Source organism: Myodes glareolus, chromosome 9, assembly GCF_982192425.1.
Source record: "Myodes glareolus chromosome 9, mMyoGla1.1, whole genome shotgun sequence".
Lineage (NCBI taxonomy): Eukaryota > Metazoa > Chordata > Mammalia > Rodentia > Cricetidae > Myodes > Myodes glareolus.
Window position 1 is genome coordinate 71,182,306 of NC_142034.1, and position 19,324 is coordinate 71,201,629.

Below are 19,324 nucleotides of genomic sequence, written 5' to 3' on the forward strand. Positions count from 1 at the left end.
GACTCTGCCTGGCCTCTATGGCTAACTAGTGGCTAGTTCTCCATTCTGATCGTCAGGCAAGCTTTATTTGTTAAAGCACAAACAAAATATCACCACAGCTGAGCATGGTGGAACATGCCTTTAATCCCAGTACCAGGGAGGTGGAGGCAGAGGCAGTTGGATCTCTGCTGACTCAAGGCTAGCCAGGTCTATATCGTGAATTCCAGGCTAGCCAGGCTACAAAGTGAGACCCTGTCTCAGAAAAACAGAAAACAAAATCCAACAAATAAATAGTAAAAATAAATAAATAATGAACGAAACAAGAATAGTCTATGTCTCAAGAGCATAAAAAAGGGTTTGAAGATTTCCATTGGTTCAGGACAATTGATATACATGAATAAGGACCTATGGCCATGAGTACAAAATTTCTGTACCCAGAAAATGAGACCTGTGCTGGTGGGATGAGACCATTACAGAGTAAGCCTGGACTCTTAAGATACAAAAGAGCAACTCCAGGAGAAAATCACAGTAGGAGCTGAAGAAGTGAGAGCACATGCATATAAACATTATACAGAAAAGCTATCTGATATTTATTAAACTTAGTTTCTCCAGCTATGGTTTGGCATTATACAAAGCATCGTAATGACACAGTAGAGTTAAAAAGAGTTTTACAAATTGAAATGTGATACCCTTGTCTCCAAATATTTTAATTGCCATAAATTTGTTTAAAAATACACATTAAACGCATGTTTGACACTCTAAACTTTCTATAATCTCAATACCACAAAATACATATAATATACTATACAGATGTGGAAAATCTAGTTAGTATATAATACTTTGCTCACCATTAACAGCTTATTATGTGAAATGCACATACTGACTTAGAAATCCTAGCTTTTGAGCCCCAAAGTACCTCTGAAATTTAATGTATTGCAACAAATAAAAATCACAGTATATAATTGAAATTTTGGTTGAAAGTGTCAGATGCCTAGATATTTTGGATAAAAGAAACGTAAGACAAAGATTGGATCATGTACAAGATGAGGCCTCCTATCAGCAACAGTGCCTTTCTGCAGAGGCAATAGGCCTGTACTTTATCAATCGTGTTACTTCCCCTCCAAAACCCTCCCCAAATAGCAAACCATTATTTACCAAATGATTTTAATTTCAAATAAAAAGATCTTCAATAAATATATAAGCATTTCCATCCTCCATATATAAAACTTCTCAAAATCATTCAAAACGGAGGCTAGGTAGAAATTTCCCTAAGTGTGCTTACCAACTGGGCATCTGGCCCTCAAGTGTGGCCTTTTCAGGCCCTGCCAAGTGAGCCAGCGCTGTTGGTGAGCCCCACCCCATCCCAGTACTGCTGAATGCTCATGTCAGTGATGTGCCAGATGTGTGCATAATGGGGACACCTCTGAGACAACAACAAGCTCAACAATACAGAAGCCATGGCATTGGTTTGAAAGGTAGCACTTCCAAACTGATGTCTTCCAGAGAGGTACAGAACAGGCAGAAACCCAGTGGCTAAAAGCTGAGAAGGAAGCTAACACAGAAGCAGCAAGGTCAAAGCCAAGATTACAAGGATTTCTGGGTGGGAACTAGTCCATGCTCTTGAGAGCTTTCTCCGGGTTTAAAGATGATGAGTTCTGCTTAGCTGAGTAACGGCAGCAAGGAGAGAGGTGCATGCGGACAGTCCTGAAAATCAACTTCTTAAAAATTAGCTATTTAAGCTGAACCTCTAACTTCGTTGAGACTTCACCCAAACACCTTGTTCTAAATTCCATCTACAAAACAGATGTAGCTTCTGTTTCCATCCCCTGCTCAGGAGACAGCAAGTTCTTTTTAATGAACATGTGAACAGGAGTTCCGCACACCAACATCCTCTTTCTCGGTTTCTCTAGTAGTGCATACTAGTCTCAACAACAATCTGAGTGCTAGAATTCAATATGCACCACCACACCTTGTTCACCAAATAACTTTTATTTATTTCTTGGAGAGTGGGTCTCAGTAGCTCAGGTTTACTACCCAGCAAAGGCTGACCATTGCCTCAGGGCATGCACCAGCACTGCTGGCCTTCTCTAACCTTAATGACTTTTGTTACTTGCTGGCTTGATTTCAGGGTCTGAAAGTCGAAGCTCAATGCCTCCACTCACAAGTATGTGAAAGGTACATTCACCAATGTGACAACTGGGCCTTCCCAGTGCATCTTCCCAGTCATTCGTTACTTTTTCTGCTGATTTTACTCACAGCAACACTAGGTGTGAAATACTACTGGAGAAAGTCTGCCTCTCCAACTGAGATGTGAGGATGGATGGGATTCGTGTTCCACATCCTAAGGGAATATGAGATACAGGAGTCTACGGACTTGAACAAAGTGCTCTGGCTCCCCAAGTCACTTAGGTTTAGTCTGACTATCACCACCCAGCCTAAAACAGGCATCCTCAGTAGATATCCTTGGAACCCAGACACCTATAGACTCCTATAAACCAAAATATACAATGAAGCCATTTTGTTCAATTAGCTATTGGAAAATTAAAATCTTTCCCACCCTGTAAGAGCCCTATTACACTACAGAAGGGCTCAAATATATTTTAAAAGTTAATTTACTACAAATCATAGTAATTAAGCTTTAACAATCTAAAGGAATACACATTGCACCCTTGAATGTTAATATTCAAGGTGCCAAGAACAAAGTGTCTTAGATCAATTTAATAAATAATGTGGAAATAGTTGCACTAAGCTAAAATACTAAACACACACATTTTGACAAACTAATTCCATGTTTTCATACATACATACGTACATATATATAAAGTGTGTATGTGTACATAATTTTAAGATCCAAAGTTGCATACCCTCAGACCTAGAAGAGTGCACAGCATCCCCCTTCTCAACTGAGCTAGGCATCATCTAATGGAGCTATTTAACTGGCTGCACTACAAACTCCTCTGAGCACTGGCCTCAGGCAGTGCTTATACTTCTGACAAGAACCTTTGTAGGCCCTGGCTACACAATGCAAGCTCATTCATTAAACATCAATGTACCAAAGTTTCAGCGGTTAAATACAAATGATGCTGCCTAATCTAGCTGATTAAATCTTTAATTAAAAAAACAAAGAACAATTTAAATTTAAAAACAAAACAACAAAAACAACAACAGCTACTCTAAAGCCACAAGTGTGTCATTCAAAGTGCAGCCCAGATGCCTATAAATCCCTAGTGCAAGAGCTTCCCAGAAAAACAGGCAAGTGTGGGCGCGTGCACACATTACTCTGAATTGTTTTAATATTGGAGAATTAAATCAGTAGAGGTCAATCGTCTTCCTTCAGCAGCAATATCTGTGAATATATTTGAAAGTTCACTGAAAATAAAGTGACTCCAAAACTTCTTGCCCAGAAAAAGGTGTTACTGAGCAAGGAAAGGGCTGGGTGCTCTCCAGCTAGCATGGGGCATGGGCAAGGCTGTGTAATCTTGAATGCCCGGAGGGGAGTGCTCCCCACAGCCCAGTCTCTCCCAGGCAGGATGACTGTGACAGCTGCCTCACTGCAATCATGTGAGATGCCTGTCCAGAGTCTAATGGTGCACGCTGCTGCCTCCTGGAACAGGAGTGTGATCTTAGAGCAATGAACTGAGTATTAAAGATAGTTGCTATTTCTAGTACTAACTATACATTGAATACAAGTTTCAGACTAAGTTTTAAATGGCTAAAAACCACTGAGGGCACCTACTGAGAAGGGAGGAATGGTCACTTGTAAAGGAGTCAAGGTATGTGCTGGACATGACTGACACAGAACGTTTGAGAAAAGACACAGAGAAGAGAGTGTATGCTCACACACTATGACATCAAAAATTCAATTACTTAGGATCGGATTTTGATCCATTGCCCATTTCTACCTGGTGGGGAAAATCCTCCACAATGAACAATTTCATTCTCCAAGAATTGACAGTTTTAAAGAGAAAATATCTTAAAGCAGCACCATAAAACATGTAGGAAACTCTGCTTTAACACAACATCAGTGTCACTCCAGAATGTGGTGGCCACCCTGCAGGACACACAGACCAGAGCTGGAAAGCAGAGGCCAGCACTGCAGCTGCTGAAGTCTAAAAGCCCAAAGGGCACTTGTTCCACTTCTAAGACCTCCCTGAAGTTAAGGAGCCAGAGTGAGAGAGAAGAGGCAAGGACAGGACACACAACTGTTAGACCATGTAAGTTACTAGCACAAGAGAGGAGACAATGGCCTCTGAAGAAAAAGTATTCCTTAAACACACTACAATTAAATTACAAAGGTATCAGAGGCAATTTCTCCAAGGGAAAAATGTTATATTCAGCATAAGCTATAGATATCAACCCTCAATGGTATGTAAAAATAATGAGGTACAAAGCAATTAAGCTCTGTGAATATGAGACTGCAGGACAAAGTCCACTATCTTTAGAAACAGGTGGTGAGAGAGACTAGAAGAGAGGACTCACAACACCACTGGATGTGAAGATATTCTCTTTCTCTTCCCCTTTCCCATTTCAAGTTTGAACAATCATCTGCTAATAACAGGGATTTTTTTCTCCTCCCCAATTGGATGGATTTTTGGAATGAGAGGGAAAAGCCATTTTCTGAAGCAGCATTATACCCAATTGATTATACTAAGTCAGGTACCAAAGCACTAGCTTTTCTGAAGGGATCTATCTTAATGTGACTCTAAAAAAAAAATTTAAAATCAAAGAGAATTTAAAATTATTATTGTAGAGGACCAACCATGCATGGCTAATCTGGTCCCAGCATAAAACTTTATCTGTAAACAATCTGTAGAGTTATCATTTAAAGTTAAGATTTAAGGCACACCAGACATGACAGGGTCACTAAAAGAAGGAAGAGAGACATTCCTCACCCTTCACTGCTATACGCACCTTGTTGGGAACAGTAGTTTGATAAAGAATTGTTACAGAGCTGGCTTCCTAAGCACTACCCCTATTATTTTCCCCTTTCCAAGAGAGCTCATAATGAGCCAAGTTAGGTACTCTCCTAATATGAATTTTCTTTTTTAATGTGACAAGGTCTTATGTAGCCCAGGCTAGCCCCAAACTCAGTGTCTAGCTTTATGTAGCCTGTCACCACTACCCAGTGCTGGGATTACAGGCACGCACAACCATGCCCAGCTGCTACTGTGAGTTTTCTGATCCCGTCAGAAGCATACATCATAGATGAGGATCTGCGGAAAGAGAAATTCATCATTTCCTCATTAGACATTGTGACACCTCCTTCCAAGCTCCAGTTACTGCATGGTCATATTTGAGCATCATAATCTCTCCACCATAGGGGAGATCTGCAGACTTCAACCTTCGAACATTACCAATGAAACAGGTTGCGACCTTCAGAAACTGGATCACTGTTTTCTGCTCATTTTTAGGAGTAACTTACTCTGCTTCAGTGAAGTGTCAAATGAGTAAAACAAAACAAAACAACAAAAAAAAAAAGAATACAAGGTTTTAATAAACCCACAGTTTTAGATTGTCCTTTATGAAGCCATTCAGTATGATGTGCTTCTCCCAGTAAGTCTATCTGCTTTTTTGTAATGCATTAGATGCAATGTAGTCACCTTGTGATTGCTAGTGTTACTAACACACATTCACAGTTTTGAAATAATGCATATCAAACCAGACCCACTTTGCTTTTGCACCCATGTAGAATGCCATCTTCTCATGTTTAAGTGACTTTTCACATGTGGAAGAGCATCCTTAATACCAAGTATAAATCCTACAATAATAAAACTGTAGTAAGACTTGAAATAATATTAGATAATTAGCTATAGAAAGAACATGTCCTGTCATGGACAAGTTAACTCTTATCTTAGAAAACATTAAGTAACACAGCTCCCCAAATATATAAATAAAATGCCTACATTAAATTTATGCTAAATAAATCAACAGAATAAATTTATAGGCAGGAATAACTAAGCTTGAAACAAGCTCCAGTATGGGAACTTGAAAAACTGAAAATAAATAGAATTTTACTTGATTATTTATGAATTGTAACTGGAATTCCAATTACTGAAACCATCTTGCTGATGTACTGCAGGTTTAGAAGCACTTAAATACTTGTCACATTGGGAATATTGAAAGGATCAGTTGATATGATGGCTTTGGGTTATAAGAAACAAAAGCATAAACCAAAAAAGAGAAAAGCATTCCTCATTCTTAGTGTCGACTAGGTGGTGTGTTATGGCAGTTTTCCTTTGTGATGTGACACAGTGTTGTGGGAAAATCAGAGGCAACGAGAATATGTTCAGTTCAAGATATCAACTTGGCATCCTGCCGAAGCCAGTGCAGTCCCTGCCGGGTGTAACGAGCCAGATCTGTCATGATGCTTGCATTAAAGATGAGAGGACCCATCACTTTGTCCAGTTCAGCAAAGAATTCTAGAAAATTAAAAACATTCAGTAAGTATCATACATTCTTTTGAATCACTGATTTCTCTGTAAAATAGCATGTCTTCCACATTAAAGGCCTCAAGGATCTCTCAAGTTCTTGATGTTATGCATCAGTTTAAACAGAACGCAGTTATGAATTCCAAGATGAAGTACCTCTGATAAAGATGGTCAACTGCTACACATTAAGATGGAGTACCAGTGGATTACTCAAAGCCCTCTGTATGTGTTATGTCTGTGCAGCAGTGGCAGAAAGCAGTCTTTGCAGGATTCCCACACTAGTCCCCGTGTAGCTCCACGACAGTCTATAACCAACCTTTCTGCTATAATCAGAAGTTTAAAAATTTACAGGATGGAAATAAAAGTATTCTTCCTAAGCGAACAAAAAAAAAAAAAAGGCAGAATATTGCTGAGAGTTTTTCATTTCTTCCCCGCCCCCCCGAGATAGGGTTTCATGTAGCCCAGGCTAGCTCAAACTCCTTATAACCGATGATAACCCCAAACTCTTTTTTTTTTTTTTAAAGATTTATTTATTTATTATGTGTATAGCATTCCTTCCATGTGTGCTCGCATTTCCAGAAGGGGCGCCAGGTCTCATTATAGATGACTGTGAGTCACCATGTGGTTGCTGGGAATTGAACTCAGGACCTCTGGAAGAGCAGTCAGTCAGTGCTCTTAACCACTGAGCCATCTCTCCAGCCCGATAACCCCAAACTCTTGATCTTCATTGCTTTCTGCTCCCAACTGCTGGAATTATACAGGCAAGCACCACCATGCCTGGCACATAATGAATTTTCTATTTCCTAATAATGGATCAAGGTAATGGTCAACATGGATGTCAAAAGTGTAAGTTAAAGTTTAATAGGAAATGTTTCATGCTCATCAGAGTGGCACTACATAAATAATCTAGTGACACTAAAAATTAAAAAACAAATAAAAAAAAGGACATGGTTTTTCTATGTAGTTCAGACTGACTTCCAACTTGGAATCTTTCTGCCTCAGTCTTCCAAGTTCTGGGACTACAGGCCTACCTACCATGCCCAGATCTGATTAAGTTCTTTCTCCTTCCTTCCTTTCTTTTCTTTCTTTCATTAGTTTTTTTTAATATTTATTGATTGATTGATTGATTGATTGATTTTGTATGCAATGGTCTTTCTGTGTGTATGCCCGTAGGCCAGAAGAGGGCACCAGATCCCCTTACAGATGGTTGTGAGCCACCATGTGGTTGCTGGGAATTGAACTCAGGACCTTTGGAAGAGCAGGCAATGATCTTAACCTCTAAGCCATCTCTCCAGCCCCTTTCATTAGTTTTTTTTTTTTTTGCATTTCTTTTTTTTGCGATTTTATTTTATTTTATACTTATTTATTATGTATACAATATTCTGTCTGTATGTATGTCTGCAGGTCAGAAGAGGGCACCAGACTCCATTACAGGTGGTTGTGAGTCACCATGTGGTTGCTGGGAATTGAACTCAGGACCTTTGGAAGAGCAGGCAATGCTCTTAACCTCTGAGCCATCTCTCCAGCCCTTTCATTAGTTTTTTTGAGACAGGATTTCTCTGTTGTATAGCCCTGGATGTCCTGAAACTCTCTTTGGAGACCAGACTGGCCTCAAACTCAGAGAGATTCGCAAGCCTCCACCTCCCGAGTGCTGGGATTAAAAGCGTGCACTACTACTGCCTGGCTTGGGTCTAATGAAGGTAGTAACAATAAAGGGTAAATACTATTCTAATAAGATGCACCACCTAGAACATATTATTTAAATACTGAAGTAATCTAATCAATAAAAAGGAAATAAAAGAGAGAAGAACAAATGCAATGACAGCATGAGGAAGTAAGCAGTTCACAGAATGAGACAGTCTATGATTCAGTTTCTTTTCAACATTAATGGCATGGCCAAATGAGGGGGAAATGGGGGGAAAGCACACCTTAAGAGACTAACAAAATACAGCATTTAGACCTTGCTTGGATCCTATATGAAACAAATCCAACTGCTGTATTTTTCAATGGTTCTCTCTTTTACATTTATCTGTCTGTCTGTGCATGTATCACAATGTACTATGTTGAGTTAGAGGAAAACTGTGCAATGTGAGATTTTTCTCTGTATGCTATGAATAGGTTTTATTGCCATTGGTTAATGAAGAAGCTGCTTTAGGCCAACGGCTTAACCGAGTAAAGCAACGCAGGAATTCCAAGCAGACAGAGGAGGAGAGAGTAGGCAGAGTCAGAGAGATGCCATATAGCCACTGGAGAAGAAGCGCTGATACAGGTAAACCACAAGCTTCGTGGTAAAATACAAAATAATAGAAATGGGTTAATTTAAGATTAACCTAGCTAGACATACACTTAAGCTATTGGCCAAACAGTATTGCAATTAATATAGTTTCTGTGTGATTATTTTGATTCTGGGTGGCCGGGAAACAAATGAGCAGCCTCTGACTACAACTGTGAGGAGCCAGTTCTCTTCTTCCACCAAGTGGGTCCTAGGGTTTGAATTCAGGCTTGGTGGCAAGTATCTTTACCTACTGAACCACCTAGCAGACCCAGCTATTATATTGTTTAAGGTATATTGAGATTATAGGGAAAAATTGTTGGTAGACAAGGTGCTGCCTACTGAGCTATATTCAAAATGCCAGAATAGATGCATTTTTGTCTTACACCAAGAACTACTTCTATTTTAGCTTGTGTAACCAGTACCACAAGAGTGGTTTGTCTGAGTCCCTTCCCATACATAAGTCCATCTATTCCCTGTCCTTCATACTAGAAACCAAACCCAGAGCCTTATGCATGCTGGACAAGAAATCTAACAGGGAGCCATGCACAGCCCAAGGGTATTTTTAATCAATGTCTAGTCACATTTAGTATGTGACTAATCAAAGAAGGCCATTGGCAAACTGATTATGATTCCCTCTAAAACCACAAGATAAAGTAAATGTTCTCCACATAGTTAACTAAATTATAAAAGTTTCTTTTAACAATTCCATCCTCAAAGTTTATTCAGAGCCCAACAAACCTTTTTGTTCTTTGGAAAGCTGTTCAGCTTGGTCCCAAATTTCAGTGGCATAGAGGAAGTTAGATGTAACCTGGACGTAGCTTGCTGCCATCTGGTGGATCTTCTGTGGAATAGTTACTGAAGAACCACTTGCTGAAGCACTACTGCCCCCAGAAGAGTAACTTCCAGAATTGCCGGGTGACAGCTTTGGAGAGACAGGGGAAGGCATCCCAACAGCTTTGCTACACACAGAGAGAAACAGGATGCTTATTCACACGAACATAGTGAGCACTACAAAATTAGCACACTACAGGATGGAAGGCCATCCTGGTCTTGAAATCCTGTCTCAAAAGGACAAATTAAAAAGGCTGAGGACATAGCTCAGTAAAAGAGTGCTTGCTTAGTAAGCAAAAGGCCTGGGTTCTACCTCGGCCCTGGGGATGGGTAGACAAAGGAAAATAAGATGGAATATCAACTCACATCAATACAAGAACTCAACAAATAGAATCAGAAAATGTAAAAAATTGTATGGCATTTGTTTCATTTTGGGGTATAGGTGAGAGGGGAGTCTATGTGGGAATGGAAGATAAATCACACCCATGCCACTATACTCTGGCAATGCCAAGATCTGAGTGAAGTTAAAAATCACTGTAACAAGCTGGGCGGTGGTGGTGCATGCCTTTAATCCCAGCACTCGGGAAGCAGAGACAGGTGAATCTCTGTGAGTTCGGGGCCAGCCTGGTCTACAAGAGCTAGTTCCATGACAGGCTCCAAAGCTACAGTGAAACCCTGTCTCGGAAAAAACAAAACAAAAACAAAAACACTGTAACAAATCTAAATAACTTCGAAATCAAACTGAGAATTGAGGTACCATTAAAAACTTAAGATATCTCAAGATATCTGGGGGCTAGTGAGATGGCTCAGGGGTAAGGGCTGCCACCAAGTCTGACATCTATAGGTTACATGTCTCATTTCAATTTTTTAAAAAATCATGTTCATTATATTTTAAATTACTAAAATAGGAAATAATAACTTAAAAAAAAACCCACTTCTCTAGAACCATAACTCAGTGGGAGAGCCTGCAAAAAGCCTTTGGTTCAATTCTAAACATCAAAAAATTAAAAATTTTAGATACTTTACCAGAGATTGTAATATTTTAAAAGTAGCAATCACTTTGTCATCTATTCTACTCTGATCCATAAATAAATTCATTAAAAATATTTCAGAGAACAAAACTGTACCTACCTCCCCAAGCCAGGTGAAGGTGCTTGAGAATTACTGTAAGAATTCTGCAGGGAAAAATAAATTTGTTTAACAGCAATATTATACATACATACATACATACATATATATATATAAACTTTTAAGACATTAGATATTGTCAAAAGTAATGGGCTAGGGTTGATCTTAAGGACTTTATAATTGCCGGGTGGTGGAGGCGCATATCTTTAATCCCAGCACTCAGGAGCAGAGGCAGGTGGATCACTGTGAGTTTGAGGCTAGCCTGGTCTATAGAACGAGTTTCAGGAGAGTCAGAACTGTTACACAGAATAATCCTGTCTCGATAAACAACAACGATAAAAGCCTTATAATCATCCTTGGCTACCCAGCCAGTCTGAGGTCTGAGTAGAGACTATATGAGGCTCTACCTCAGGAAAGAGTGAGGCTAGAAAGATGACTCAGTAGTTAAGAACACCTGTTGCTAGATGGGCAGTGGTGGTGTATGCCTTTAATCCCAGCACTCGGGAGGCAGAGGCAGACAGATCTTTGTGAGTTCGAGTCCAGCCTGGTCTACAAGAGCTAGTTCCAGGACAGGCTCCAAAGTTACAGAGAAACCCTGTCTCAAAAAGTCAAAACAAACAAACAAGCAAACAAAAAAGTCAAAAAAAAAAAAAAAAGAAAAAAGAAAAAAGAGAAAAAAAAGAATAGCTATTGCTTTTCCAGAGGACCTGAGTTTGGATCCCAGAACCCAAGTTGGGTAGCTCTAGCTCACTCCAGCTCCAGAAAATCTAGGTCTTTCTCTGGCCTCTGGGAACAAATGGATAGACACTCACTCTCTCTCAAATAAATCTTTCAATGTTTTAAATTTTTTTTTTTTTTTTTGTACAGGCGTTTTGCCTGGTATTCTCAGAGGCCAGAAGGGGGTGTCAGATCCTGTGGAACATAGACAGTTGTAATCAACCATGTGAATCATGGGAATTGAACCTGAGTCTTTTTATTTTTTTTTCCTTCCCTGAGACAAGGTTTCTCTATGTAGTTATGGCTATCCTGGGAACTCACTCTATAGACCAGACTGGTCTCGAAATCACAGAGACCCATCTGCCTTTGCATCCCAAAGGTATGCACCACCAACGCCTGACGAACCTGGGTCTTTTGAGAGGACAGTCAGTGCTCTTAACCACTAAGCCATCTCTCCGCCAAACTGATCTTTAAAAACAACAATAAACATTTAAAAGCAACAAAGTGTGTGGGGGTATGAATGAATAACAGAAAAAAGTTAAGTGAAGGTTAGGTTCTAGAAGATTTCAAAGATGATACAAAGGAACAATGAGTAACAGAGATGGATGAAAGGGAACAAAAAAGACACAGGGAAACGAGCCATATTATATACAAAAACAGACAGAAAATAAAACACACATGCCTCATCTAGGTTGTTTAAGGAGGAGTTCAGGCAAGGAATAAGAGGTATTTGAGGCCAGACCTTGTGCCTGTAGGCAACAGTGAGTTATGGAGGGGTTCTAAAGTCCTAACTACAGCAGGATTTGTGGATAATCTATATGGTACTGGCTTGAAATTTAAAAAAAAAAAAAAGACATTTTAGGAAACGACAATAACTTTGTCTGGGCTGGGTGTGTGGTTCTGTGGCTAGGCACTCACTTAGCATGTACAAGACCTGGGTTCAATCCCTAGTAATGTAAGGAACAAAACAATACAAGATAACATTCTGAAGAAGGGTAGAGGTGAAAATGAAAAGAACATTTCTGAGTATAGATATGGCTGTTATATACAGTTATGAAAATCCTGTAATCCAATATATACAATTGAAGGCTTTTCCAAGAAAGCACCAACATATCTGAGAATTTTCAGGCAGTAGTTAGTTTGTTCATCTCTTGTTATGTTTTACCTAAATACGAGAGCATCTCTGGACAGGGATAAGAAGCTTTGCACATTTTGTATCCTAGGCAACAGACTGTTATATATACTTACCTTAAGGTGCTCAGTCAGCGTCTTGGAGTACTTCAGAGCATTCTCCTTCTTAAGTTTGAACAGTCTCAGGTACAGCAATGACTGGCATCTCAGGCTAGGCAATGGGAAAGGGTAGTGTATTTAGACATGGCTACATGTATAAGCAATCTTTCCATTGTATAGAAATAAAGAACTGGCTTCAAGCGAGCAACCATGGCTTAGGGTCAACATTACCTCTTAGACAAAACCACAAGGTCAGATTAATATGGAACATACCCTAAGGAAAGGAAAGTAACTAAGAAACTTAGGACTAACATCCCATTAGGCATTGACATTTAAAATTAAAACTACACCAACATAATACAAATACTTTTAAAAAGTTAAAAACTAAAAATAGAAAACTGAAACATTAATATTACAAGTATGATGGAACATCCCAACCTTCAACCATACAGTTTAGCACATAATTATTGCTCCTGTCTACATACCCACTAAAGTCCACTTTCACATTCACTGGTCTTTCTGCTCTTTAAGAGTCTTCTTCCCATTCATTCCCACCATCCAGTCCTTGCCTACATTGTAACCTCCAGAACAAGTCTCCCAATCCTCTACTTTACAGGGTAAGAGGATTTTTTTTTTTGAGACAAGGTCTCTATTTTATGTCTTCCTAGATGTCCTGAAACTTGCTATATGTAGACTAGGTTGGCCTCAAACTCACAGAGATCCACTGGCCTCTGCCTCCTGGGATCAAAGGTGTGTTCATATATTCACGTGATTGATTAGTTTCTGTCTCTCCACACTGGAGTATTAGACTCCATAATGGGCAGTATAATGTCAGACTTAGTCCAGAGCTGCATTTCTTTCTTTCTTTTTTTTTTCAGAGCTGCATTTCTATTAAAAACACAGTACATGGTCAGGTATGCAATTCGAATAAGTGAATAGATGACTTCTCTCTGAGACAAAGCAACAGGAGCACATATAGAAAGGAGATTCTAGAAAAGCTGCCCCTTGACTCAATGGAGGCTTCTAATATCACTACCACTCCAGTACTTTCATCAAGAGGACTGTGGATCAGAGAATGACAGGAGCTAAAATCTTTCAGTAGGGATTCTGAGCTATTTTCTGTTTGACTGCTAAGAAAAGATTTTGTGGAAGACTGATTCAAGGGTAATAATCAAAAAAGCACACACAGCACAATTCACCAAGGACTGTCTGTCGCCCAGCAAAAATACACAACACTTACCAAAGTACTGTGAGTCTCTTGTCTGCAGCTGTAGCATCTGGTGCCAAATAATTCTTTAGTTTCATAGTATATCTATGAGTTGAGATAAAAAATTAACGACAAATAGAACAGGTTATTTCACCTTGATCTTACAACTTCCTATGTTCTCAAAATATCAGAATCAAACCTAAATAAAGCACCCACTAAAATTCTTCCCTAAGGAAAATGGAACACTACGCATCTTCCCAGTTCACAATATTCAGTTAATTAGATAATTAAATAGCAATAATAAATGATAAAGTTACTCCATTGAAATGCTGAGTTCCCACTTACTTGATGAGCTCCACCGTGTCTGAGTACATCGGGAACGGGGACTTGGATTCCTGAGCATTCTTCTCTAATGCATTCCCACATTCAATGAAAGACACTACAGCATCAAGGTAGTATACTGCTTTCTCAAACCTATCAGACTAAAGGAGAACGGTGCTGAGTAAAGACACAATGCAAGGATAAAAAACAGGAAGGACACAGCAGCCTAACAAATCACATCAGGAAGAACATTTACGTACCAAAGCATCTGCATTATGTTTGAGTTTTTTTGCTTCTTGTAAATAATGGTCTGCTGAGTAATTTCTGCAAAATAAATTTTCTTTATAAACAAAGAGTCAACATTTCCTAAGGTAATTAGTAAGTTAATCTAGTATCTTACAGCTTTCACATTCTCAAGAAGTGAGTAATTATCAAACATTTCAGTGTTCTGAGAAATATATATAGATTAAAAACATAAATTATGGGGGTTGGGGATTTAGCTCAGTGGTAGAGCGCTTGCCTAACAAGCGCAAGGCCCTGGGTTTGGTCCTCAGCTTCAGGAAAAAAAAAAAAAGACAAAATAAAAACATAAATTATGTGCTACTGTAGCAAATCTACTGAAGCACACAGAGATCAAGTCCCTAGTATTAAACACTAACTTATTTAAGTTGTCTTATAAAATCAAAAATATATAGGGTGCAGGTAGGAGAAGTACCGTCTAATAGAAGGCAAGAGAAAGTAACACTCTTATCTGAGAAGATTCTGTTATCCACAGTGCACTGGCAGCAGCAGCAGCAGCAGCTCCAGGAAGCACACCCTTCCTGCCTTAGGGAAGCCATTGGTTGTTTAAAAAGTAGCTGGACTAGCCAGACGGTGGTGGCACACACCATTAATCCCAGCACTTGGGAGGCAGAGGCAGGTGGATATCTGTGAGTTCGAGTCAAGCCTGGTCTACAAGAGCTAGTTCCAGGACAGGATCCAGAGACACAGAGAAACCCTGTCTTGACAAGTCAAAAAAAAGTAGCTGGACTAAAGATGCTTTTCAAGTTAAAACCTCAATATTCTGAAGGTCAGATACACATATTAACCCTATAAGAACTGACATATTCAAATGAATTTCTTATATGCTGACTGGAATTTCTTAATGCACACACAAACGTATATTTATGTCTTTACAGCTGGCACAGTGTTACACACCTTTAATCCCAGTACTCAGGAGGCTGAGGTAGTTCAATATCTAAGAGTTTGAGGCCAGCCTGGTCTACATAGCGAGCTCCAGGTCAGCTAAGACTACACAGTGAGATTTTGTCTCAAAACCAAACCAAACCAAACCAAACCAAACCAAACCAAACCAAACCAAACAAACAAAACAAAAAACCCACAAAATTTACCTCACCTGTCATCAAATGCAAGCTTTGTTCTCCGAGGCTTCGAAGAATCAGGAGTTGGTGTAGATGGAGGGCAATTAGAGGAGCTACTTGGAGCCTTTTCCTGATGAAAAGAATATATATAGCTACGTTGAAAATTGTCAGGAGACTAAAAATGAAGCTAATTTCATCTTCTCAGCCACTGCTAAAACAGAAACAAAATTCTACAGTCTTCAAGTTTCTTGGTTATTAAATTTCATGGTACTTAAAACAGATTGGGTTCTTTTTATACAACCAAAATATTTATTCTTATATCTATTACATGCAGGGCACTTAGGCTATGTACTTGTTAAAACATAAGGAAGACAGAAACTGGGTATCAAAATGGCAGCAGTGGGTTGGAAAGGTGGCTGAGTAGGTTAACACATGTGCTGTGAAGCAAGAGAACCTGAGTTCAAATCCCCAGCACTGCGTAAAAACTGGGCATGGATGTACATTCCTGTAACACTAGAGCTGTGAGGCAAAAAACAGGCACATTCAGGCAGTGGGTGAGATTCTAAGTTCAACGAGTAACTGAAATGAAAGAGCTTCAGGTTCAAAGAGAAACTCTGTCTCAAAGAAATAAAGGGCTGGAGAGATGGCGCAGCAGTTAAGAGCATTGGTTGCTATTACAGAGTACTTAGGGCCAGTCCCAAACACCCACATAGTGGCTCACAATCATCTGAATCTCCAGTTCCAGGAATCCAACACTTTCTTCTGACCTCTGTGGGCACCAGGCACACTAGCGGTGAATATCACACAAACATGCATACAAAACATTCATATATGCACATTTTTTTTTGTTTGCTTTTCTCTGTGTAGCTTTGGAATATCCTGGAACTTGCTCTGTAGACCAGGCTGTCCTCGAACTCACAGATCTACCTGCCTCTACTTTCTGAGTTCTGGGATTAAAGGCGTGAACCACCCACCACTCAGCCACATAAGTTTTTTTTTAAAAAAGGATTTAAAAAGAAAACACTTTAGCCAAGTGGTAGTAGTGCATGCTTTAATCACAGCATTCAGGAGGCAGAGGCAGGCGGATGGCTTTGAGTTTGAGGCCAGCCTGGTCTACACAGAGAAACCCTGTCTCAAAACAACAACAAACAAACAAACAAACAAGATAAAGTTCAGTAGGAAATGATAACTGCGGCCCTCCCCTGGCCTCTGCATAAATGCATGGACACACAGCTGCGCATACTACCTCCCACACACATCAAAAAACCCACAACAAAACAAAACAAAAAACTAAAGGGCAGTACCACTCAGGAAAACACAAATTAGGTGTGGTAGGCACATGCCTTTAATTGCAACACTCAGTCAGGAGGATTTCTCTAAAGTCAAGAACAGCCTTGTCTACACAGCGAGTTCAGGTCACTCAGGGCTATACAGTAAAATCCAGTCTCAAACAAAGAAACAAAACAAGAACAGAGGCCTAGTTAACTACTCAGTATGGCTGTTAATTCTTCAACTATCCTACGAAATAAGTGTTACGGTTAGATAGGTATTTCTGCTGTCATTGTTTTAAGGTAGTCTAATCTAAGGAGCTGGAAAGAAGGTTCAGTGAATAAGAATACTTCTTGCTCTTCCAGAAGACTTGAGTTTGGTTCCCAGCAGCTCACAAACTGCCTATAACTGCAGCTCCAGGGGTATCTGATACCTATAGCTTCCAAGTGTAGATACTCATGTCTACATAAAATACATAGGTACACACTAACAATTTAAAATGAAAACCAAAACAAAAAGCGTTTGAGTACTGGGGTGAGAACTACTCCTTGAGATACGAGGAAATACTATACCCTAGAATAAAAAGAGAGATCACAGCTGTGTCATTTCAGTGGGGCACTGGTGGTCAGCTCCTTCCTTGCTCTGAGAAGATAATGTGCAAACTTTGGTACTGGGCTTCTAGAACTAGTGTTTCTATCACCACCAGTCTGTGGTGATACCATGCCAACTCTGGCTAACTAATACAATCATAAATTCACTAGATAGCTGAGGTGAACTTCCAATTTAATTTGCAAAGTTCTAAGCTTTGTTCTTTCCATACCAGTGGTTGTCTGTCTCTTCTTAACCAACATCAATGTACTACTTGTATACATTTCTATAACAATAAAGGCTTACTGACAGTATCAGCTTGTAGTGATATTTCATTTGTATTTTAATAAATAAAACTTGCCTGAAAATAGAATGCAAAACTGCCACACTAGTCAGCCATACAGGCCAGGTAATAGTGGTGCACACCTCTAATCCCAGCACTAGAGAGGAATATAGAGTGGGATGAGATAGGAACTCATTCTCTTTCAGTCTGAAGATTTCATAGAGGTAAGAGCTCTCTAGTGGCTTGGCTGCTTTGCTTTTCTGATCTTCAGGTTGAACCCCAATATCTGTCTCTGGGTTTTTATTACTTATGCTACATCAGCTAAGACATTATTGACTAATACTTTTAGGTTACCCTGTGAAGAAAGCACCATGCAAATTGGTGGAAGAAGTAAGCAAAGGGCTAAGTGAGTAAGTCAGCTACTTAAGTTCTACTCTTAACTCTAGGCTTTTTTAAAACTTCATTTCCTCTGGAAAAATTCAATGACTAATGTGGACAACCATTCTAAGATTTGCTATAGGGTTCCGTGGTAGCAAGCACACGCCTTTAATCCCAGCACTTGGGAGACAGCCAGGGCTGTTACACAGAGAAACTCTGTCTCAAAAAAAAAAAAAAGGTAAAATGACAACAAACAAACACAGAAATCAATAAAGTAAAAATAAAAAAGTATGCCTGCCTATAGTCCCAGAATTTAGGAGGCTGAGGCAAGAAGATCTCAGCCAGGCAGTAGTGATCCTGCAGCGTTAGGGAGGCAGAGGCAGGTGGATCTCTGGGAGTTCAAGGCCAGCCTGGTCTACAAGAGCTAGTTCCAGGATAGCCTCACAAAGCTACACAGAGAACCATGTCTTGAAAAACAAAAAAGAGAAACAGAGAAAGAGTTGGTAAGCAGGTAAAAACAGAACAGTGAAGGAGGGCAACAGAACATTCAGTGCCCTTGGGATGCTGGGTGAGCTCCCCCAGTTATTAAAGAAATAGGGTGCTTGTTTAGAGAGAAATCCATGTGTACAACACAGCTTGAAAAGCTCATAATTTAACTTACCTAAACTTAAAAGCTTTTTAAAGGTTTGTTTAAACAATTAATCTTATTTTATGTGCACTGGTGTCAGATCCCCTGGAAATAGACAATTATGAACTGCCATGTGGATGCTGGAAATTGAACCCAGGTCTTCTGAAAGAACAGGTAGTGCTCTTAGCCACTGAGCCATCTCTTCAGCCCTTAAACATAAATATTTTTGTTGTTTTTTTGAGCCTGTACTGAACTCACTCTGTAGACCAGGCTGTCCTTGAACTCACAGAAATCCGCCTGATTGCAGAAGCCTTCCTAGTATTGAGATTAAAAGTGTGCTCCATCACGTCTGGCTTAATTTAAAATCTTTAGTTAACATATTTAATAGTCATAACAGCCTGTAACAGTCTAGAATATTCATTTCCAAATTTTTGTTTACTCAATTAACAAAATTCCAGTACATTATATTCTTAAAAAACTTAATCTTCTTAATTTTCACTCTAATACTGTAATGTCATGAACTTGCTCCTGACTGGGACAGTTTGGAAAGCTTATGAACAACCTGGTCATTTGGGGAAATTGTGACAGGTGGTTCAGGTTTTTTTTACACATCCAAGTTACGCTACATAGTGAGATCCAGTCTTAAGGGAAAAAAAATAATATCAAAAACATATTGAGGTCTATTAAAGCCCAGCCTTGAA

At 39.5% G+C, this 19,324-nt stretch overlaps 1 protein-coding gene across 3 annotated transcripts in view; it reads right to left on the minus strand.

Annotated features, from left to right (window-relative positions):
* Positions 1–541: 541 nt before the first annotated feature.
* Aff4 (ALF transcription elongation factor 4) overlaps positions 542–19,324 on the minus strand; it is a 76,779-nt gene continuing 57,996 nt past the window's right edge. For all 3 annotated transcript variants that reach the window (XM_087910645.1, XM_087910642.1, XM_087910644.1), the window contains 8 exons: positions 15,513–15,607; positions 14,377–14,440; positions 14,141–14,277; positions 13,829–13,900; positions 12,607–12,700; positions 10,645–10,688; positions 9,421–9,641; positions 542–6,398 (listed from right to left, as the gene is read on the minus strand). In XM_087910645.1, the coding sequence (XP_087766771.1) occupies positions 6,271–6,398; positions 9,421–9,641; positions 10,645–10,688; positions 12,607–12,700; positions 13,829–13,900; positions 14,141–14,277; positions 14,377–14,440; positions 15,513–15,607 (855 nt within the window). In that variant the 3' untranslated portion in view covers positions 542–6,270. The remainder of the gene's footprint in view (positions 6,399–9,420; positions 9,642–10,644; positions 10,689–12,606; positions 12,701–13,828; positions 13,901–14,140; positions 14,278–14,376; positions 14,441–15,512; positions 15,608–19,324) is intronic.